Below are 24,412 nucleotides of genomic sequence, written 5' to 3'. Positions count from 1 at the left end.
ACAGATAAAATGGTTATCGACAACTTTTCTACACAGAAAAGTTGTTATCGACAACTTTTCTACAGAGAAAAATTGTTATCGACAACTTTTCTACACAGAAAAGTTGTTATCGACAACTTTTCTACAGATAAAAGTGGTTATCGACAACTTTTCTACAGATAAAAGTGGTTATCGACAACTTTTCTACAGATAAAAGTGGTTATCGACAACTTTTCTACAGATAAAAGTTGTTATCGACAACTTTACTACAGAGAAAAGTTGTTATCGACAACTTTTCTACAGAGAAAAGTTGTTATCGAGAACTTTTCTACAGAGAAAAGTTGTTATCGAGAACTTTTCTACAGAGAAAAGTTGTTATCGAGAACTTTTCTACAGAGAAAAGTTGTTATCGAGAACTTTTCTACAGAGAAAAGTTGTTATCGAGAACTTTTCTACAGAGAAAAGTTGTTATCGAGAACTTTTCTACAGAGAAAAGTTGTTATCGACAACTTTTCTACAGAGAAAAAGTGGTTATCGACAACTTTTCTAGAGAGAAAAAGTGGTTATCGACAACTTTTCTACAGAGAAAAAGTGGTTATCGACAACTTTTCTAAAGGCAAAAGTTGTTATCAATAACTTTTGCGCAGTATAAAGTTGTTATCGATAATTCTTCTACATATGTTTCAGATTTTCGAACAGCAATTGTCAAAAAATTTGACTCAAAGGGAAATATCAGCGAAGACCAATGGCTAGTATCCAAGACAGACATCCATCCATCCAGAGACAAGACATTATCTTCTCCTGCCAACTTATCAAAAGCAATTTGTCAGTGACATAAAAAATTACATTCTTTAAAGATTGATTCATATCTGAGCACAATTAGGGTTTAAATATATGTTCTCAATTTTTCAAAATTGCAAACAAAATTAACGATTTTGCACTACAACTTCTAAAATCATGAAAGAAAGGAGCCGCAGAAAAAAGACACAAAAAAAATCGCAAAGCTAAAAACAAATCAAAAAATACATTAAGGGAGGCAGCAACAAGCTTCAATGGTCACACATTCCATTCAGTACTTACATCCTCAAAGAGCATTTTTAAAATACTAAAATAAAATAGCGACAATATACAAAAGTTGGGAGTAACTTTAAAATGTTGTCCGGGGAATACATTGGTAAATTATTGCCAACCCATAGCTAAAAGAAGGAGAATAAAATATTACAAAACATAAGGGCAAAGAGGGTAGAGTAGGGTTAAAAAGATTACATCAGACAAGAAATATGATGATTGAAAGAAAATGAATGAAGTGGGGAATATACTGAATCTGAAATCTGAATAATCTCAAAACTAAGGGAAGGAAGCAATAATACGATATGTGGTGGTCTCGGAAATGGTTTAAGAAAATATTGAGAGTTGGACTTTTAAGGAAATTTAAATTTTAGGAAATATCGATGTGATGGTTTTGGAGAATGGAATAAGAAATAAATTTGAAAATCAGTAAGGAATTTAAAATTAAAGGCAATGTTGTATGTAACGGGGGAAACCTTTTCTTTAGCAGTTTTTGGGACTGATGCCAGGGAATGTGGGTTTAATGTTTTTTTAAATTATTTTTTCATTGAATGTTTGCATGAATTTTTACATAACATAAATGTTAATATGTCTGCATGTTAAGTATGGATTTTTTATAAATATATATATATTTTTAATTGTTTTTAGAATTGTTTTTTTTTTTTTTGTTGATTTGAAGTTGTTTTGAGTAATTTTAAGACTAAACAACACTCAATTCGATGGTCTTAACACATTTCAATAGAGAATTATAAACTTTAGTTGTTGTTTTGGTTTGATTTTTAAATACATTTTTTCAGGAAAAAATAAATAATTTTCATATTTCCATAGAACCTTTTGTAGAGTGGAAGGAGGCGGATCGAGAATCTTTTTTTAACGAAACAGTTGCTCCTGCCATCATGCTGAGGGATTTCAGTTGAATTTCTTGTTTTCAAATTATTTTTGGTTAAAGTAAAGTTTTTTTTTACTTTTTTAACTATTTCGTTTTTTGTTTTTAACTTTTCAACATTGCTCCAAAGTTTGTCTAGTTTTGTTAGTAGTTTTTAATTTTGCTTTTACTATGTTTGTTTTCTTTTATGCTATTGTTGTTGAATCAGTTTCTTTTTATATACCTGGTGTGTATGTTGTCTGTTCTGTGGTATTCAACGATGTCTGCTCAGTGGCTGCAGCCACGGGGGCACCTGTGAATGGATTCACACCTGTGGCTGGTGGTGGTGGCATGGCAAAGACTGGCTGTTGTTGGCCACCGCCGAGGCCAGTTGATGTAGTACTATTGGCACCGCCCATGCCGCCGCCTATTGCTGGTTCATCCAAATCCACTTCCTCCTGTAAAGAAAGGCAAAAACAAAAATTTTTTATTTAATTTTACAATTTTTGGAGAAAACAAAGCTTCTTTACTCTTCAAAAAGCCTCTATTCAAAATACCATTTTGTATACTAACGCAATCAACTACTTTGCAATAACAAATAATTCATAGAAAAAATACAACTAATTTCACACTACCTTGAAGACACCATTCCAGTCTCAGTTGGATCTTTATTTATTTTTTTTTTAGTCTTAAAGATGTATACAACAATGTTTTAGAGGTTAGGATAGTAGTAGTAGAAGTATTCAAATTATTATTACATACTCAATGTTTAGGATAGGTTCCACACACAATGTTAATGTTATTGGAAAAAAGGTTTTTGAGGAACACAATTTCGTTGTCTTGAGTTTTCTTCACCACACCAACTCTTGTTATTTTTTTAATATGAGAATTATTTTTATTAAATCTATAAAAATTTTAAAATAAATATTTTTTTCTTTGTTACGAGAAAGTTATGACTGAACCTCTCATAATGAATGACCATAACAGCGTCTAGCTTATGAAAAATGTTTTGTATTTCTAGTTTCTAACGATATGTTTTGCTAATGAGATGATTAGTCCACCTACATTTAATTACTATAAAACAAGTTAAAAAGTATCTGTCGGTTCTGCCGAAAGACGTATACCCCCAGCCAATGTTCGATAATTTAAATATATTTTGATTTCTGTTATGATTATTCAAACTCTTGATCCTCTATGTAGTGGGTTCTAAAGGAATGAGCCAATATTGTCCATTTTATATCGGACCTAAATAAATCCATATTCATCCCAAGTTTCTGGTTGAGAGAATTATTTAGACATAGCAAATTGTAAAGAATCGCCGACCTGTTTCGCAAGTTATGGCAGATAAAAGTATTGAAAATTGTGACCCTTTGCAGGTGAGTCACCAGAAGGGGTTCGCAGCTATGTATCATCTTCACAGCAAAAATGTTTGTATGTGTGAAATTTGAAGAGATTTGGAGAGCTTATTTGGCTTACTTTGAGCGTTACGTTTCTCAAAATCTTGAACCCAATGTGGGGGAGGTACCAGAAGAAATAGTCCGATCTCTACCATCTTTATAACAGATCTTGTGCTGATAGAAATATTGAGATGTTCCAAGTCTGAATGGAAGCGGATGTAAATTCCGTGTTTCTGACCCTTTGTGGGGAAGGTACCAGAAGAAGTGGACCGATATATTCCATCTTCACACCATGACTTGGGTTATTAAAAATACTGTGATGTGTGTAACTTAAAGAGAACTGGATGCTTATTTGGGATTTAATGATCGTTTTTGTTATTAAAAACTTTGACCCTTTGTGGGGAAGGTACTAGAAGGAATGATCCGATCTCTACCGTTCTTATAACAGATCCTGTGTTGATAGAAATATTCAGATGTACCAAGTCTAAATAGAATCGGATGTTAATTTCGTTTTTTATGAGCTTCATGGATAATCAAAATTTCGACCCTTTGCGGGGGAGGTACCAAAAGGAGTCGACCAATATATTCCATCTTCACATCACACCTTGGGTTATTAAAAATACTTTGATGTGTGAAATTTGAAGAGAACCGGATGCTTATTTGGGATTTAATGATCGTTTTTGTTATTAAAAACTTTGACCCTTTGTGGGGGAGGTACTAGAAGGAATGGTCCGATTTCTACCATTTTTTTAATAGATCTAGTATTTTCAGAAATATTGAGATGTACTAAGTCTAAATGGAATCGGATGATAATTTCGCTATTTATGAGCTTCATGGATATTCAAAATTTCGACCCTTTGCGGGGGAGGTACCAAAAGGAGTGGATCAATATATTCCATCTTAACACCAAATCTTGAGTTAATATAATTATAGGGATTTGTGAAATTTGAAGACAATCGGACTTTTACATCAGATTTTATGAGAGTTGTAATTATTCAAAATTTTGACCCTTTACGGGGAAGGTACCTGATGGAGTTTACCGATATTTTCCATTTTGCACCTGACCCAGAACTGACACAGATATTGGGATTTGTGCACCGATATTGTCCATTTTCGCACCTGACCTAGAACTGACACAGATATTAGGATTTGCAAAGTTGGAACAAAATCGGATTACTGCTTTTCTTTCTGTGCAGAAAAAAAATATTTTTTTTTTGAAAATTTTGAACTTTTGTTTGGGAGGTACCCGAAGGAGTGGACCGATGTACCAGAAGGAGTGGCATGTGTGAAATTTGAAGACAATCGGACTTTTACATCACATTTTATAAGAGTTGTAATTATTCTAAATTTTTTGACCCTTTGTGGGGGGAGGTACCTGATGGAGTGGACCGATATTGTCCATTTTCGCATCTGACCTAGCACAGATGCAAATATTAGGATTCGCAAAGTTGGAGCGAAATCGCATTATCCTTTCTCTTTCTGTGCAGTAAATTATTTTCTTTGAAAATGTTGACATTTTGTGTGGAAGCTACAAAAAGGAGTGGGCCGATGTTGCCCACCTCCGAACTCGATCTAAGTTTGATAATAATATTACGATGTACCAAGTTTGAATCAAATCGGATACTTTCTTCGGGAGTTATTGTGCACACCAACCAGCCAGACAGACGGATTGACTTCGCTAGATCGACTCCAAATGTCCCGAAAACGGATTTGGTCCAAAGAGATTTAGGGTCTAAAACCATTTTCTTGATGGGTACGTTTTTGCCGCATCAAATGAAAGATACTGAGGGTATAAAAAGTCGTCAGCCGTCTTTTTGGCTTTTTGAAGAAAAAAATTGAATTTGATCCAGAACTTTGAAACACTTAAAATCGGCCGGTACCGTTATGTAGAGCTTCTGTCAAAACATGCACCTATATTGTACAAATTTTTTGAAAAACTAATTGTCATTCAATTTGAATACAAAATACGAATTTCTGCCAATTAATCTATAAATTTGAACAAAGTTCTGAAATGTGACTAAAATCTGATTCCTCCGTTAAATGGGATTTGTATCAAATCATGAACCCCTGACGCATGCAAGGTCGACCGCCTTCTCCGAAATGGGTATTTTTTGACATTTTCTGATTATTTTGCTTAAAAATGCATATTTTTTGTCTATCACTCTGTTACTCTGACGCTAAACGCGTCACGTCTAGAGTTAATGAAATGGGCAAAAAACGCCCACATATTCCTATGGAACAAGGTAAGCGTAGGGAAACCCACAAAAATCCTTGGGGATGACCCCAATGAGATAAAGACGAGGAATCTATTATTACTAGGTAAGAGAGAGATTAGCAGGATTACAGGCATTCTTACGGGCCTACAAGCACATCTGTGTAAAATTAGATGTGCAGATAACAGCATATGCAGTGCATGCGGGGTAGATGAAAAATCATTGATGGAGTGCACCGATATTGTCCATTTTCGCACAAAGTTTTGTAAATAGCTAAACATCAACAATTACCAAAAGGTTTCACAAACTACTTTATATCTTAATAAGGCATCTAATTAAAAATACAAATGATTTAATAGATACCTCTCAAAAAATAATTTATTTTTTAATCTAATCTCAAATTAAAATCTACAATGTTTACAACTGAATCTTACAGATGATTTTGTGTGTATACAAAATGGTATTTATGAATTGACTTTTAATAAAATTCTATTATGAAATACAATTAAAGATTTGCATTCACCAAAAAAAAAAAAAAACAAATAAGATTCCCAAAATAAAAAAAATGGTATTATATATTTTTTTAGTTTGATAAAATACAATTTATTACGGAATTTATATACAGTGGTGCTTTGGATATATGTGTGGGTGGGTGGGTTTATGTGTAGTCGATTTTTCGATAATTGTAATTTGACAACATTTTTGTGCTTAATACTGTATTGTGCATCGTATTTCGAAATAAAAATGTTAGTAAACCAAGGGGACTGTGCAACAAACAATTAGTGGGGCGGGGCGGGCGTTTGGCCTTGTATACATATTCATTTACTTACAAACTATATAAAAATAAGTATACATGTTTTTTAATCTATGTAGCCTTAAGAAATTGAAATAAAATACAATTTTCAATAAAATACATATTTGTGTGCGCTGATCTCAAGTCATTTTTACAATCAATACATAAAAGAAAATACCACCAACAAATAGTAGAAATTAAACCGTTACAACATCTTGCTAAAAAAATAAAATTAAATAAAATAAATTATTGAAAATAGAAAATAATATTAGGTGAAACGAAAAAGATGAATTAAGAAAATGACAACTACAAGAAGCTGATCGTACATGTGTCGGTTGCTAGCTACAAAATGAAGGATGCAAAGAGATTATACTTATGGCATAGAATTATGTGCATAGAGATTGTGAGGTGGAGAGAAGAGTTGGTAGTTGTTTTTTTTTTTTTCATTTGGTTAGGTGGTGGCAGTACTTACTAGTCGTTCGGGATTACCCATATTTGGGGGACGTTCACTAGCGTCTTTAACTTCACCGTCACGCTGAATATTTAAAAAAGTCATGAACAAACAAAAATAAATACAAGGTAATATAATATAATTGTTTAATGATTTAAAAACTAAATAACTAAAATTATTTTGAAAAAAAAAAAAAACAATAAATGGACTTAACAACTAAAAATAAATCAATTAATTTGGGTGTGTGTGTGTGAAAAAAAAAAAACAAGAAAAACAAAATCGTTCTTCGTTTCATTTTAAACATTGGGTTTTATTCAAAACGAGTTATGGTTCCACACTGAAGAAAGTAGTGTAAATTAAACTAATAAGCAAGAAATAAAAAATGGGGAAGTAAATTGATAGGTGTGACAGAGAGAGGGGGGGAGATAAATAAATATATGCTAAAAGCCCTTGTCGTCACTGATACGATTATGGCTCTGGCAGTCTGGGAAAGAAGTTAAATTTGTATGTCTTTGAATTTGAATTGTACATAACTCCGATAGTGCCGTTTTGAATGCCAGGTTACACTTCATGTGGGAATCATATGTAAAGTAACTTTTTATACCCTTCACCATTCTATGGAGGGTATATAAGCTTTGTCATTCCATTTGTAATTCCTCGAAATATTCATAATGACTACTACAAGTATATATATTCTGGATCAGCGTAAATTTATAAGACGATCTAGCGATGTCCGCCTGTCCGTCTGTCTGTCTATCTGTCTGTCTGTTTTAATCACGCTATCTTTCGGACGAATCGAGATAGAAATCTAAAATTTTATAGTTTACCAGTAGGCAGGTTAAGTTCGTTAATGGGCCATGTAGGTTAATGTTTTGGTACAGCCCCCATATAACAGTACTTCCCAATATTTGGTATTTTCATGATTTTTTCGACATTATTCATCGGAATTGTTTCAAATTTGGTATTTGAAGTTCGAAATGGATACTACAACCTAACACAGAAAATTGTCTGTGTAGGTCCACGTCTTCGTATAGCCCTCATATAACGTTACCTCCCGATATTCAGTACTTTGTTGACATTATTCACCGGAATTGTTTCAAATTTGGTATTTGATGTTCGTAATGGATGCTACAGCATAAGACAGTAGATTGTTTGTTCAGGTCCACGTCTCCGTATAGCCCCCATATAACGGTACCTCCCGATATTCGGTTTTGATGATTTCAAGAACATTATTCACATGAATCTTTTCAAATTTGGTATTTGAAGTTCGTAATGGATATTACAGCCTATGATAGAAAATTGTCCACGTCTTCGTATAGCCCACATATAACGGTACCTCCCGATATTCGGTATATTAAAGATTTTAGAGACATTATTCACCAGAATTATTTTAATTTTGGTATTTGAATTACGTTATGGATACTACAGCCTATGGTCCCTCCCTATTTTCAGTATTTTGTTGATTTTAACAACATTATTCAACGGAATTGTTTCAAATTTGGTATTTGATGTTCGTAATGGATGCTAAAGTCTAGACAGGAGATTGTCTGTTCAGGTCCAAGTCTTCGTATAGCCCCCATATAACCTCCTGATATTCGGTATTTTCATGATTTTAGCGACATTGTTCACTTGAACGTTTTTAAATTTCGTAGTGAAAGACTTAATGGGTACTAGAATCTATGAAATCGTATGCAGGTCCACGTCTTCGTATAGTCCCATATCATGGTACCTCCCGATATTGCATATTTGAATGATTTTAGTGTCATTATTTACTGGAACTGTTTCAAATTTCGTATTTAAAGTTCGTAATGGGTACCACAGGCTATGACAACAAATTTCGTATGTAGGTTTAAGTTTTCGTAGATTCCCCATATAACGCTTTTCATTTAAGTGGTAGTTTTTGGAATTTTATTTTTGATACCCTATTAAAAATCATATTCGACAGATCAAACAATTTTGCGGATTTTGAATATTTAGAAATATAAAATGGGCAATATTTAAATATCAATGTTGCAGTAATTTGGTATGTAGAGTTTCAAATATTAAAACACCTTACAAAAAGTCATCAGCCGTCTTCTTGGCTTTCGAAAAAGAAAAATTGAATTTCACCCAGAACCTTTAAAAAGTTAAAATCGGCCGGTACCGCTATATGGGACTTCTGTCAAAACATGCACCGATATTGCACATTTTTTTTTGAAAAACTATGTTTTATTCAATTAGAATATAGAATGCGAATTTCTGCCAATTAATTTATAAATTTGAACGAAGTTCTGAAGTGTGACTAAAATCAGATTTCTCCGTTAAATGGGATTTGTATCAAATCATGGACCACTGACGCATACGAGAGCGGACAAAGGGTCCGAGCCTTCTTCATCACGGGATACTTCTTAAACATTTTTTTAGTCATGGTTGATTGGAGGCTCCAAAAATTAAATATTTCTTCATGTACTATCCGAATATGTAAAAAAATAATTTACTAGTTACACCGTGTAATAGTGGCACAGAAGTGAGTTCTATGCTTCAAAAAAAAAATATATACCATACATAAGCTCTCCTTTTCCCATGAGCCAACAGCTTTACTCGTAAGCCAGAGTCCAATTGTATTTATTTTGAAAAAATGAAAATAAAGAGGGCATACTGGACAACAGTAAAAGTACTAGTTATGTAGGTTCTTTTGAGGGTAGCGTACGAAGATCCATAAGACAACACGAAGGTGTAGCAATTTTAAACTTTTAGAATAGCTAACCCCTAGAATAGGTAAAGAGGACATAATGGACACCAGTAAAAGTACTGGTTATTTAGGTCGTCTGGAGGGCAGAGTACGAAGATCCATCAGACAATACTAAGGTGTAGCAATTTAAACTTTTAGAATAGCTAACCACGACCGCAGGCTCAACGCAGTATGTCTACGATCTGAGGTTGAGTTTCCGGTCTCCTCCTAAGGTGATTCTTTTCTATCACTTCTTGAAAATTTTGGAAGAAAACTTGGAAGAAACGACTTTATTGAAACCCGCGTCACAGTGGCAATATTCCATTCGGCAAATATTGAAAAATGAACTCGGGGCAAACGCCATTGAAATTCCAAAAAGTGCAAGAACTTACACCGCAACAGAAAGAAAATAGACTCAAAAGACTTAAGAGCTCTTGGCCGAAAGTGGTGGTCGAATTTGGTTTGGTGGTCCCCGATGCGAAAATATTCGTTGTCCAGCAGTTTCTAAACAAAAAAATGATCGTGTTTACTTGCTAAAGAGGTCAGCTGAAAATGTGCACCTTCGGTTGGCCACTAGAACTCAAGCGCCGGCCATGGTGATAGTGTGGGCCATAACAGCCGATGGTCGCTCTCCGCTCGTATTAATTGACCATGACATCAGAATAAATGCCGAATATTATCGTGAAAATATTATGAAGGGTATTTGACCGCAGACCTTGGACATTCCAACAGGACTCAGCACCATCGCACTCAGCATGCGCCACCCAAGAATGGTTACAAAATGAGGTGCTTCTCTTCATTTCCAGCGCACGATGGCCACCAAAATCTCCGTTGGACTATTGTGTCTGGAGTATTTTGAAAAGCAAGGTTGGCACAAAAAAATACCAAAGTGTCGATCACCTCAAACAAGTGCTTCGCCGGGAATGGGCCAAAATACCGCAGAGCAACATTCAGGCAGCGTGCGACGATTTCATTGGTCGTTTGAAGGTCACAAATCGTGCCATTCGAACAAATCTAAAGTTATTCTAAAATTTGATGCTATTTCCGACATTTTTTGCTTTCATTCAATAAAATTTAAAAAAATGTAAAAATCATGGCATTTGACTTTGTTGCAGTTTTTTCTCACCATGTATAGTCCCACACTTTTCTCGAAGCGATGGACTGACATGAGCTTTAAAAAAGTACAATTGGTTGGTCAACCATAAAGCAGCTCCATACCCATATTTTAACGCTTGCGATGGTTTATTAAGACTCAGATAGGGACATTTGCGTCAGAAGTCGAGTTATGCTTCCTCCGGCAAATAAGACACTTTTTGGGTCAACAAATGAAATATACGATTGCTAAAAGGAAATGACCGTTTTTTGGAAAATAGCTAACCGGGCGTGACTTGGAAGTTAAAAATAATTGTAAGCCGGGGATTATTCCTGACCTATTTGCCAAAGCTTCCAAAAATATATTTAATTACTAAACTAAAATCTAAATCGTTTAACAATTCAATGATATCCCATCAAAATATAGAGTTGGATATCTACGACCAAAAAATATAAGAAAAATTAACTCCAGGAAAAGAAACCAAAATGTTGTTAATATTTTACAAACTCTGAAAACAAGGATAGAAAATTAAATAAAAATAAAGAGTTTACATTTACACATATATGGAAAATGGGCGATGGAATGTAAGAAACAATGGGATATATCGATTTTCAGTGTGAAACCAAATCATTAATAGTCTCGTTTTCCCAAAGTTCACGCTTAATTCGTTACATCTTTGGATGGAAGAAAAGGAAAAACATTTAGAATTTTATTTTTAAATGTGAGGTTAGGAAAGCATTTTGTTTTGGTTGATGATTTTCGTGAAGATTATTATAATTTGTTGTAGTTGTTGTTGTTTTGTGATACAAATATGTCATGAAAGAACTGAGATTGAAATCAAAAAAGAAGTAGAGAAGAGGAAAGTGATATTTTTAAATGCTAAAATGGATGGTATAGCAGCGTGCATTAGAAAGAAATTCTTTAAAGTAAAAAAAAACACAAAAAAGAGTATTTCGAAAGAACAAATAAAGGCAAATTGAAAAATAAAATCGAAAGGAAAAGTAAAGTACATAAATTCTGTAAGTTTTTTTTTAATATTACACAAGTTTGAGTAGTAACTTATTATTAATTAAACACTATTACCTTACGTCTGTTTTTAAATAAACATTACATAGTTCTAAATTGTTTGACCCCAGGGCAGGGCTAACAGAAAAAAATCCCTTTGAATCACTGGAATTTAACATATAAAACCTATGGTCTACATCTACAACTAAATTTTAATATGACAGTTGTTTTACTTACCTGTTTGAGATATATTTTGAAAAAAAAGAACAAAAAACGAACATTTCCCAATAAAATATGTCACATGCAATTTACATACATACATTCTTCTTTTTCTTTTTTGTACATAGTATTGTAAAACAAAACAAACAAGAGTTGCTGGGAGGGGTAGATAGGGGAGGGGCGGGGCTACAGTTTGCTACATATTATAAACTCCACAAAAATCATCAACAAATAAGCTTTTATTTTTCAAGAGATTAGTAGTATACCACAGAACGAACCATCACCATTCACAAAGCTGGTGATTTACAGGATATAATAATTAAATATATATATATGTAAATAGGTAGGTAGTTAGGTATAATGGTGTTACCAATAAACAAAGCATAATCAATAGAAATATCTATAGAAATAATAATTAATAATAAAGCCAATGAAAGGGTTTTTCTTTTTGTTTCGAAAGAACCATTTTGAAGTACTAAAATATGCCAGTAACGATGAAGAAGAGAGAGAAATCAGAGAGAGAGAGAGAGAGAGAAAAGGTTTTTAGCCTTACGAACCCCAAAATCAACAAGTTGACCAAGTAGGAATTAATGTATTCCATCCTCGATGACAATTCACAAAATTAGAAATGCTTTAAATGTGGGCTCCGTGAAGCTGAGTTTGAAACGATAAAGCACATCTTCCTCTCGATGCTCTTGACTTTATGGTGTACATGAGATCCAAGCCATTGTTCAAAGACAAAAGAATGCAATTGATGAATTCATGTTCCCCTTTTTATGCCCTCCACCATAGTATGGAGGGTATACAAAGTTTGTCATTCCGTTTGTAACACCTCGAAATATCATGATCATTGATCAGCATAAAATTCTATGCCGATTTAGCGATGTCCGTCCGTCTGTCCGTCTGTGGAAATCACTCTAGCTTCCGGTCTACGTCTTCGTATGGCCCCCATGTAATGGTATCTCCCGATATTCGGTATTTTGATGATTTTATCGACATTATTCACCGGAATCGTTTCAAATTTGGTATTCAAAGTTTGAAATGGATACTATAGCCTACGACAGAAAATTGTCTGTGCAGGTTCACGTCTTTGTATGGTCTCCATATAACGGTGTCTCCCGATATTCGGTATTTTGATGATTTAAACGACATTAATCATAGGAATTGTTTCCAATTTGGTATTTGAAGTTCGTAATGGATACTACAGACTAAGAAGGTAAATTGTCTGTGCAGGTCCACATTTTGGTATAGCCCCCATGTAATGGTACCATCCTATACCTGGTATTTTGATGATTTTATTATGATGATTTTTTTTATTTGTAATGACTTATGACAAAAAGTTACCTATGCAGGTCCATGTCGTCGTATAGACCCTATTATAACAGCTACATTCGGTATTTTTAAGATTTTAACAGAATTTTTAACGAATTTTATTGTTTTTTGAGAATTGCAAAATTCGTTCCAAATGGCGGAGGGTATTCAATGTTCGGCACAGCGGAACTTACAGCGTTTGTACTTGTTTTTCTACAAACAATGGAAAACTTTAAGGTTTTCCATACATAATCAAAGATTTCTAGTTCTACAGATTTCTATAGATAATGAAAGATGTCTAATTTATCAATAGACAATAGAAGATATCCAGGTCTTTCATAGAAAATAGAAGATCTCTAGGTCGTGTATAGGCAAAGGAAGACCTCTAGGTGTTCCATAAACAATAGGAAACCTCTAAGTGTTCCATAGACAATAGAAAATATATACGCCATAGAAAACCTCTACGTATTATATAGACAGTAGAAACCCTCTACGTCTTCTATAGACAATAGAAGACCTCTACGACTTCTATGGACATAAAAGACCTCTGGGTCGTCTAGTTCTTCTGTAGACATTAAAAGAATTCAAGTTCTGTGGGTCTTCTATAAACAATTAAAAATTTGGTGCACAGACAAAAAACATCTCCAATTTATATGTGGAAAGCTGAAGCCTCTTAAGTCTTCTGTCAACAACAGACGATCTCTGGGACAACAGAGATCTCTAAGTCTTCTATGGACAAAATAAGTTTTCTAAATCTTCCATCAATAAAAAAGTTCCCTAGGTATTCTATAGATAACAGAAATCCTCTAGGTTTCCAAGTCCTCAATAAGCAAAACAATTATGAAACCTGTAAGGATAAGTCAAAAGCGGGGTCGACTATATGATACCCACTATGTAGAGCTCCCGTAACAGAAGAATTTTTTTGAAGGAGATCATATCACCTATCAACATTTGGCTTAAGAGCAGTTAGAGTTTGGTTTCAGATGGGAGACATATTCAATTCTGAATCGATCTTCACTAAATTTGAGTCGTTTTAATCTTTTATACCAAATAACATTGCTTTAGAGTGCATTATATCACTTCGAGAAGGATATTAAAAAATATATAATATATATATTAAAAAAATATATATTCTACAAAATGGAAACGTTCGTCCCGAAATTCACTCCATTTGCGCTGATATTAGCCATTATTTGCACAATAAATCTGATATCGGTTGAAGATATATATGGGAGCTACATATATGGGAGCTAAGCCGTTCTCGATTAAATTTGGCAGAGGTATTTCCGAGCTCTATAAGATATCTGGTACCAAATATAATTGTTGTCGAATGCATATTACGAATGTGAGGGACCTTAAACACCAAATCGTATGAAACATATATAACTATATCTGAAACGATTTTCTCCAATTTTGTTGCACTTGCTTCTTGACTGAATTCGGTAGAATGTGCCGAAATTTACGTCATTTGGACTGATATTGGCCATTTGGTGCACAATTAACCCGAAAACAGTTTAAAATAAATATGGGAGCTATATCTAAATCTGATCCGATTATCACCAATTTCAATAGAGTTCGTCCTAGGGCCAAACAAAAATATTGTTTGGAAAATTTCATCTCAATCGTATAATAAATGCAACCTCTATTTTGTTCACAAGAATACATGGACAGATGGACGGACGGACAGACTTGTACAAATCGACTCAGAAAGTGATTCTATGAAGATCCTCAAAAGTAACTATAGGTCCATCTCGATTCCTTCTCCATGTTACAAACAAATGCACATAGACATAATACCCTTACCACTATTTGGTGTAGGGTATAAAAATTCCACATGTTTATAACTTGAACATCTTGTCATCCGTGTCGTCGACTTCTATGCCATAAAAAATGCAATATCATAATAAAAAACTCTCTAATAATTATGATTCAAATGTCCTACATCCATATTTACAATACAACTAGGCTAACTTACAAAAAAACTCAACTAACTAGCCCATGATGACAACACAACCGTACACACCCCACACACATATTGTCCTTCTTCTAAACACAATGCGTGTTGAGTGATAGGTGGTGGCCAGGAGAGCGGCGCCTTTATGTCTGCAAAGGAAAACATTTTACTTGTTTTTTTTTCTCTCTCTGCCCTAGAGAGGACGATGACAGCGATAATACTTCAAAATGGTATTTGGAACTGTGGGTGTTTGTTAGTTAGTTGTTAGAAAAAAACAAAACGAAAAGAAAAGAAATAAATCGAAAGCACAAAACAAAAGAAGCTTTGCAGAAACATATTTTCATTTCAATTGTTTTGGAAGAATTTTGATTTTCTTGTTTTTTTTTTTTTTTTTCTCACAGCAGAGACTTATGACAACAATGTTTCTCATTGACTAGAGATTTCCGGAATGTAGATAAAAGGAATTTTCTTAGAGACTTACATTTAGATGGGCATATTGATCGTGTGATTCATTTGCGGGTGGCTTAAATTTGCCACAACAGAAGTTGCAGCAACAACAACAGCAGCAACAGCAACAACAACCTGTTATGAGTGTACAGCAAATAACCAAGGCCTGGCCAAATGCGGTGAATGGAAGAAATAATCAATTAGTTTGGTTTTTATTTTCCATGGAAGTATATCGTTGCTAATTTACCTTCACCGCTGGCGATGTTACCACAAAGTATGCATTGACATTTTCTTCACCAAATTGTTCAGCAATATATAGACCTAATGAACCATAATTATCATAAATATTACGTTTTGTTTGATCGCTTAATATCGAATGTGCCCGATTGACTTCCTTGAACTGCAAAAGAAAAAAGGGGGTTTAAACTTGAATTTGATGTGGAATGTAAAATAACAACGACTTTACCTTTTCGGCAGCATCAACATTGTCTGGGTTTTTATCTGGATGGTATTTTAAAGCAAGTTTTCTATAAGTCTTTTTAATATCTTCAGCTGTTGCTGTTTTAGGAAGTCCTAATATTTCATATAGGGAATCACCCGATGTCCTGCAAAGAGAGATATGGAATGAAATTAGTTTTTTAGTGTCAATAAAAGTTATTATACCCTCAGACATATGGCTAGAGAGGGTATATATCATTTGATACGGCCAAAACGTGTCTCATTGTAATAACGGACCAAATCCATTTAAGACATTTGGCGATCTGTCTATCAGTCTGGCTGGCTGGTGCGCACGATAACTCTGGAAGGGAGTATTCAATATGATCCAATCTTGGTACATTGCAATATTATTGTCAAACTTAGATCGAGTTCGGAGATGGGCAATATAGGTCCACTCCTTTTGGTACCTCTCCCACAAAATGTCAACATTTTCTAAGTATATAATTTACTGCACAGAAAGAGAAAGGATATCCCGATTTTGCTCCAACTTTACATATCCTAATATTTGCATCAGTGCTAGGCCAGGTGAGAAAATGGACAATATTGGTTCACTCCATTAAGTACCTCCCCCATAAACGGTCAAAATTTTAAATATTTCAGCCTCTTATAAAATGTGACGTAAGAGTCCGATTGTCTTCAAATTACACACATCACAATCGTTTTATTAATCCAAGGTCTTGTGTGAAGATGGAGTATATCGGTTAACTCCTTCTGGTACCTCCCCCAAAAACGGCTCCAAATTTTGAATATTTATAAGGCTCATAAAACACGAAATTAACATCCTATTCCATTCAGACTCGGCACATCTCAATATTTCCATCAACACAAGATCTGTTATAAAGATGATAGAGATTGAACCATTCCTTCTGATACATCCCTCACAAAGCGTTAAAATTTTGAATAACCAAATCGATCATAAAATCCCAAATCCCACAGTTCTCTTCAAATTAAACACACATCACAATATTTTTATTAACCCAAAGTCTGGTGTGAAGCTGGAATATATCGGTTTACTCCTTCTGGTACCTTTCCCACAAAGGATCAACATTTTCAATATTCATAAAACACAAAATAAACATCCGATTCAATTCTGACTTGGTACATCTCAATATGTCCATCAACACAAGATTTGTTAGAAAGATGGTGGAGGTCGGACTGTTGCTTCTGGTACCTCCCCCACAAAGGGTCAACCTTTTGAATAACCAAAACGGTCATAAATTCCGAAATATTCACCAGGTTCTCTTCAAATTACACACATCACAATAATTTTATTAACCCTAGGTCTGGAGTAAAATTGGGTTATATCGATTCACTCCTTCTGGTACCTCCCCCAAAAAAGGGTCAACATTTTGGGAATCCATGAAGTTCATAAAACGCGAAAATAACGTCCGATTCCATTCAGACTTGATACATCGCAATATTTTCATCAACACAAGATCTGTTATAAAGATGGTAGAGATCGCACCATTTCTTCTGGTATCTCCTTGAAAAACAGCACGCTCAAAGAAAGCGAAATAAACATTCAAATCCATGCATCCATCCCCTCAAAATTCCCACACACAAACATTTTTGCTAACACAAGATCTGTTGTGAAGATGATATACAACTGCCAACCCCTTCTGTTACCTCAAAGGTCCACAAAGGTTCACAATTTCCAATATTGGTGACCTTTGGCACGAATTATGGCCGTAAAACGACCAATTAAACCGTAACACGCTGCCCGAATATTGCTCTGCGATATTCCCGGCGACGCGCTTGAGGTGATCGACACTTTGGTATTTTTTAGTGCCAACCTTGGTTTCCAAAATACTCCAGACACAATAGTCCAACGGATTGGTATCAGGAGATTTTTGTGGCCATTGTGCGATATTTGCCGCATGGAATATTCTTCTAATACTTCTAATTTTGCACATACCAATATTTATATATGTATAAATGAAGTATGAAAATGGAATACTTTGCTCCGCTATATCTGTTGCCTCACGCATATTTTCATATTTTCCGAAAATTTGCACATATCTCATGTAAAGTACAGGGAGTAGTCGATATAGTCAAAGTCTGTCAGGTTGTAATATTTATATCAGTCTTAGGTCAATATAAGCCAACTGCTTCGGAACTTCTCCCATAAACAGTTAACAGTTTGAATAATCATAAGTCAAGGCTGGGGGTATACATCTGTCGGCAAAAGCAACAATGGGATTCGAGAGAATCATACAAAACCTCTTCCACGTTCTTTTTGGATTCTTGGAATACACATTTTCAAATTAAAAGCTTTGATAGATTTTGGTTACAAATAAATTATGGCTTCTGATTAACTTGTATCTGAAAATATAACCAATCTTAATTAGTGACACCAAAGAATACAAATAAATGACAAAACCATTAAAACCTAATTAAAATAAATCGATATCTTCCATTCCTTCAAAGGATCTCTCCTTTCCAAATCAAGAAAAGAAAGTAACGTACGTATCTTCTCCACTCCCTGGAAGGTCGCCGCCACCGTCTAGCAATAAATCACATATCCATTACCACCTTTGGGTGACCTATTTCTTTTTTTTTTTGTTCTTCTCATTCTATGAACAGCTACCCTCCATATCGTGTTCTAGTAAGATAACATCATCACAAGGCCACCACCATTCATCCAAAACCTCAACCCATCATCAGCAACAACAAATTTATCCAAAGAAACTGCACATTAGGCACTGTACAAATAGAAAGTCATGTGAAAACGAATAACGCCGTTTGGATTTCAATGTCAACAAGGTATCCGTTCGTTTTCCTCCTTGGCTTGCTTAAACAAAAGCATTTAAATGTTGTAAAGGTATTGTGTCGTGTTTGGAAAATATTAAATTGGTTTATAATTGTGATTTGTTGGTTTATAACATTAGAGAGCGGCGAAAAGATGTGGCCCGATATTATATGGAATATTATCGATACAGGATGTGTCTAATGGAATATGAAAAGATTGGAGAAAAGTTCCTTGTCTGACCAGGGTTTGGTTTATTATACCCTTTACCATAGTATGGAGGAAAACTACATTTTAGACCCCACAAAGTATATACAGGATGAGATGAAAAATCTGCAACAAGCTAGTCCGACAGCTGTTCAAATTATTCCAGTGACAGCTCATTATGTTTCTTACAAGCGTTCAAAAGCATTTTGGTGAGAACTTTTTAGAAAAAAACTGTTATTCGTGGTAGAATTCAAGGTTGATAGTGTGATTTCTTTATATTTTTGCTGGAAAACCACAAGTGACTATCGTTAGAGCACTCCAGCATTTAAATGTGAATACGCGACGCAGTGACCGAAAAATGGCTTGTGAGAGTTGAACATATCGCAATATACCTTTCGGCAAATATTGAAAACTGAGCTCGGGGTAAAGCCATTGAAATGCTAAAAAGTGGAAGAACTTACACCGCAACAGAAAGAAAATAGACTCAAAAGAGCTAAAGAGTTAATTCGCTTGGCCGAAGGTGGTGAACTGTCGAATTTGGTTTCCTCCGATGAGAAAACATTCGTTGTCCAGCAGTTTGTAAACAAAAAAAATGAGCGTGTTTACTTGCCAAAGAGGTCAGCTGAAAATGTGCACCTTCGGTTGACCACCAGAACTCAAGCGCCGGCCATGGTGATGGTGTGGGCCGCCATAACAGCCGATGGTCGTTCTCCGCTCGTATTAATCGACCGTGGCATCGGAATAAATGCCGAATATTATCGTGAAAATATTCTGGAGGGTGTATTAAAGCCTTGGGCACGCAAACATTTTGGCCGCAGACATTGGACATTCCAACAGGACTCATCACCATCGCCCTCAACACACGCCACCCAAAAATGGTTACAAAATGAGGTTTCTCGCTTCATTTCCAGCGAATGAATAATATCGCAAAAGTCATTGAAATACCAAATATCGGCAGGTACCATTATATGAGGCCTATATGTATTCTGTCATAGGCTGCAGTATCCATTACAAACTTAAAGTACCAAATTTGAAACAATTCCGCTGAATAATGTCGCTAAAATCATCAAATTACCGAAAATAGGGAGGTGCCTTTATATGGGGGCCATACGAAGACGTGAAGATGCACAGACAATTTTCTGTCATAGGCTGTAGTATCCATTATGAACTTCAAATACCAAATTTGAAAAAAATCCGTTGAATAATGTCGCTAAAATCATCAAAATACTAAATATCGGGAGTTGGCGTTATATGGGGGCTATACGAAGACGTGGACCAGCACAGACAGTTTTTTGTCATAGGCTGTAGTATCCATTGCGAACTTCAAATGCCAAATTTGAAACAATTCCGGTGAATAATGTCACTAAAATCATCAAAATACCGAATATCGGGAGGTACCGTTATATGGGGGCTATACGAAGACGTGGACCTGTACAGACAATTTTCTGTCTTTGGGTCTAGTATCATTACGAACATCAATACCAAATTTAAAACAATTCCGGTGAATAATGTAGCTAAAATCATAAAAATGGCAAATATCGGGAGGAATCGTTATGTGGGTGCTATACGAAGAAGTGGACCTGCACAGACAATTTTCTGTCATAGGCTGTAGTATTCATTACGAACTTCAAATACCAAACTTGAAACAAGTCCGATAAGTAATGTCGCTAAAATCATTAAAATATCGAATATCGGGAAGCGCCGTTATATGGAGGCTATACGAAGACGTAGACCTGCACAGACAATTTTCTGTTATAGGCTGTAGTATCCATCACGAACTTCAAATACCAAATTTAAAACAATTCCGGTGAATAATGTCGCCACAATCATCAAAATACCAAAAATAGGAAGGTACCATTATATGGGGGCTATACGAAGACGTGGTGCTGCACAGACAATTTTCTGTCTTAGGCTCTAGTATCCATTAGGAATTTCAAATACCAAATTTAAAACAATTCCGGTGAATAATGTCGCCATAATCATCAAAATACCGAATATAGGGAGGTACCATTATATGGGGGTTATACGAAGACGTGGACCTGCATAAAAATTTTTTTCTCATAGACTGTAGTACCCTCTACGAACTTCAACTACCAAATTTAAAATAATTCCGGTGAATAATGTGGCTAAAATCATCAAAATACCGAATATCGGGAGGTGTCGTTATATGGGGGCTATACCAAAACGTGGACCTACCTAAATGGCCATTTTCAATACCAAAAGTCCTGCAGACATAATATACATTTGAGTAAAATTTTATCAATCTACTTCAATTCGTTCGGAAGCTAGATTGATTTCCACTGAGGGGCGGACATCGCTAAATAGGCATAAAATTTTTTGATGATCCAGAATATATATATATACTTTGTAGGGTCTATTATGAATATTTCGAGGAGTTACAAACGGAATGACAAATTTAATATACGCTCCATACTATCTATGGTGGAGGGTATAATAATTGGTCTGTTCCAGAAATGCAAGGATATAAAAGTTTTTACTATGATAACCGATTTCCCCTTTATGAAATAGAAGAAAATTGCAAAACTAGTACATTCTTGCAGGTTCTGTAACAGACTAAATAAAAACTGAAAAGGTGTACCAACTTTTGTCCCACACTGTCCACCTTTGATGGTCTATTCATTAAAACACACAAAAATATTACCTATTTGGAATTCTTTCAAATAGGTAGTCTCCAAAGCCGAATACAGACTCACACACACACACACATAAATATAGATATAATCTTCTGGGTGTATGTGGTTATATGGCCAGGCTAGTCATGGCGATAATTTAAGCTCTCTCACATGGTCAGCTGTGAGTGAGAGTGTGAGTGTGTGTGAATGAAAATGTTAGAATATATTTGTAGATACGATTGTTATCGTCGTCATCGACATCGTCAACATTGCCGCCGTTGTTGTCGCTAGGTGTAGCGCAAACATTCCGCATTCATAACAAATAAAATACGAGGTCGGGGATTCCCTAAAGGTTTTGCATGTGCTAAAATTATTGGCAAATTTATGGGAAATGTAGATGGTGGGGACGGGGGGAAAATAATTTGTTCTGTAGACACGACAAATATTTAAAAATTAAAAAAATCATTAATCATATCAGACATTCAATAAACCACCAGACTTAGAGATGACAACGAGAGTTCAGTTATTGATAAATTTAATATTTTTATTCTAGCAAAGTTTAGCTGAAATCTCCTCCTCCTTCTCCTTTATAACTGAAAATCCTTGAATTTAGTTTGAAGCCATAAATTTTGTTGTAAAATTCAGAGAAGAAGAGAAAATAATATTTTACGACCTACATGGCAAAACTTAGTAGAGCTCCATGGCAGCCATTCGGCATCGAGCCAAACAAACACAGAGAAACCAAATTGATTCCAAAAGAATATGAAAATGTGGCGAAAAGCAAAAACAACATTGTGGGATAGTTGGCAAGGCAAAAGAGACTCCAATGGGCAAAGACAAACTAACGCACATAAAAAATGGTTTGGCTAAATATATAAACGCCTTAACTTAATTGGAGTAAATGACACATTGTCCGACAAAGGGATGCAGTCATCACATTGTTGTCGTCCAACTTTGAAATGCCAATAAAAGGGAAGTAGCAGAGGGAGGATTTTCTACAGGCCTTCTTCACATAGAAACTTTGTCAAAAATCATCTACAGTTGAATCTACATACATATAGAAGATCTTTAATAGGTGGAATATATTTCAAGAAAATATTTGGTTTGATTTAAGAATGCGCAGCTACACAGGATTCTACAGCTGTTTCACACATTCATCCTATGAAGAATATTTAAAGTTGGATGGAAAATTTTGCAAAGATGTCGTATTGGGGTGCCAGGGGATGTTTTTAGCAAAACCTATAGATAATGTTGGGATCTAAGTTCGAGAAGTGTGTTACGAGTTTATATCATGCTCCTACTAAATAGCCTTGCCTAAATCATCTCCACCATCTTCTTCCTCTTCAACCAGTCAGGCTATATATGTATCGCGATTCTTATATCTCACTATATGCCTATCGCGCTTCTTAGATCTAACCTACCATTGATAGAAGGCAGCAGGTTCTTCTTCACTAGATTACAATCAGGTGGCCTAAGATCACTTGCAAGTGTTTCCAAGTGTTATATTCTGCCAGCTTCTACAATGAAGCCTTCTTAAAATAGACGATCTTACCGGGGGTTGATAGACTCACCAATAGTTAGATCAAGCGGCTGGTAATATCCATTCATCAATCATTTTATTAATAAGGGCTGGGACACATATTTCCAAGAGGAGAAGAGAAGAATATAGTGGACCTCTCGATTTAATGTCATATGAATTGATAGCTTTAAGGGCCGCATAAATATCAATATATACAGGGTGAGAAGAAAAAACTGCAACCAACTTCAGACTGCTGTCATTTCAAAGCCACTCGTCCGACAGCTGTTAAAATTACTCCAGTGACAGCTCATTATATTGTATACAAGCCTGCAAAAGCATTTTGGTCAGAATTTCCCAGAAAAAAAGTTATTCGTGATGGAATTCAAGCGTGATAATGTGATTTCTTTATATTTGGATGGAAAACCACAAGTGGCTATCGTTAGAGCACGCCAGCATTTAAATATAAATAAATCTTTTGTGTCTCATACCATCGCTGGTTATCCGACGTCAATGAAGTGGACGGAAGAAATCAGCAATATTAGCAGAAATGGTTCGAAAAGTAAAGAAGCGATTTTATCGAAATCCGCGTCGCAGTGGCCGAAAAATGGCTCGTGAGATGAATATATCGCAATATTCCATTCGGAAAATATTGAAAAATGTGCTCGGGATAAAGCCATTGAAATTCCAAAATGTGCAAGAACTTACACCGCAACAGAAAGAAAATAGACTCAAAAGATCTAAAGAGATGCTTCGCTTGGCTGAAAGTGGTGAACTGCCGAATTTGGTTTTCTCCGACGAGAAAACATTCGTTGTCCAGCAGTTCGTAAATAAACAAAATGATCGTGTTTACTTGCCAAAGAGGTTAGCTGACCATGTGCAACTTCGGTTGGCCGGCCACCGGAACTCAAGCGCCGGCCATGGTGATGGTATGGGCTGCCATAACAGCCGATGGTCGCTCACCGCTTGTATTTATCGACCGTGACATCAGAATAAATGCCGAATATTATCGCGAAAATATTCTGGAGGGTATATTAAAGCCTTGGGCAAGCAAACATTTTGGCCGCAGACCATGGACATTCCAACAGGACTCAGCACCATCACACTCAGCACGCGCCACCCAAGAATGTTTACAAAATTAAGTTCCTAGCTTAATTTCCAGCGCAGAATGACCACCAAAATCTCCGGATACCAATCCGTTGGACTATTGTGTCTGGAGTATTTTGGAAAGCAAGGCTGGCACTAAAAAAATACCAAAGTGTCGATCACCTCAAGCAAGCGCTTCGCCGGGAATGGGCCAAAATACC

At 35.4% G+C, this 24,412-nt stretch overlaps 1 protein-coding gene across 4 annotated transcripts in view; it reads right to left on the bottom strand.

The window, feature by feature from the left end:
* LOC101893203 (dnaJ homolog subfamily C member 5 homolog) overlaps positions 1 to 24,412 on the bottom strand; it is a 45,846-nt gene that overhangs the window by 6,818 nt on the left and 14,616 nt on the right. Inside the window, exons 2-7 of one of the 4 annotated variants that reach the window (XM_059129076.1) lie at positions 15,972 to 16,110; positions 15,753 to 15,905; positions 15,540 to 15,671; positions 6,788 to 6,850; positions 2,157 to 2,370; positions 1,060 to 1,175 (exon numbers count right to left, since the gene is read on the bottom strand). In XM_059129076.1, coding sequence (XP_058985059.1) covers positions 1,159 to 1,175; positions 2,157 to 2,370; positions 6,788 to 6,850; positions 15,540 to 15,671; positions 15,753 to 15,905; positions 15,972 to 16,110 — 718 coding nt within the window. In that variant the 3' untranslated portion in view covers positions 1,060 to 1,158. Of the gene's footprint in view, positions 1 to 1,059; positions 1,176 to 2,148; positions 2,371 to 6,787; positions 6,851 to 15,539; positions 15,672 to 15,752; positions 15,906 to 15,971; positions 16,111 to 24,412 lie in introns of those variants that run through there. The other 3 variants (XM_020036644.2, XM_059129077.1, XM_020036645.2) reach the window with 3 other exon arrangements.

The sequence above is a fragment of the Musca domestica genome, unplaced genomic scaffold (genome assembly GCF_030504385.1).
Source record: "Musca domestica strain aabys unplaced genomic scaffold, Musca_domestica.polishedcontigs.V.1.1 6, whole genome shotgun sequence".
NCBI lineage: Eukaryota > Metazoa > Arthropoda > Insecta > Diptera > Muscidae > Musca > Musca domestica.
The sequence above is the reverse complement of the archived record's forward strand: the minus strand, read 5'-3'. Positions and strand labels throughout refer to the sequence as shown.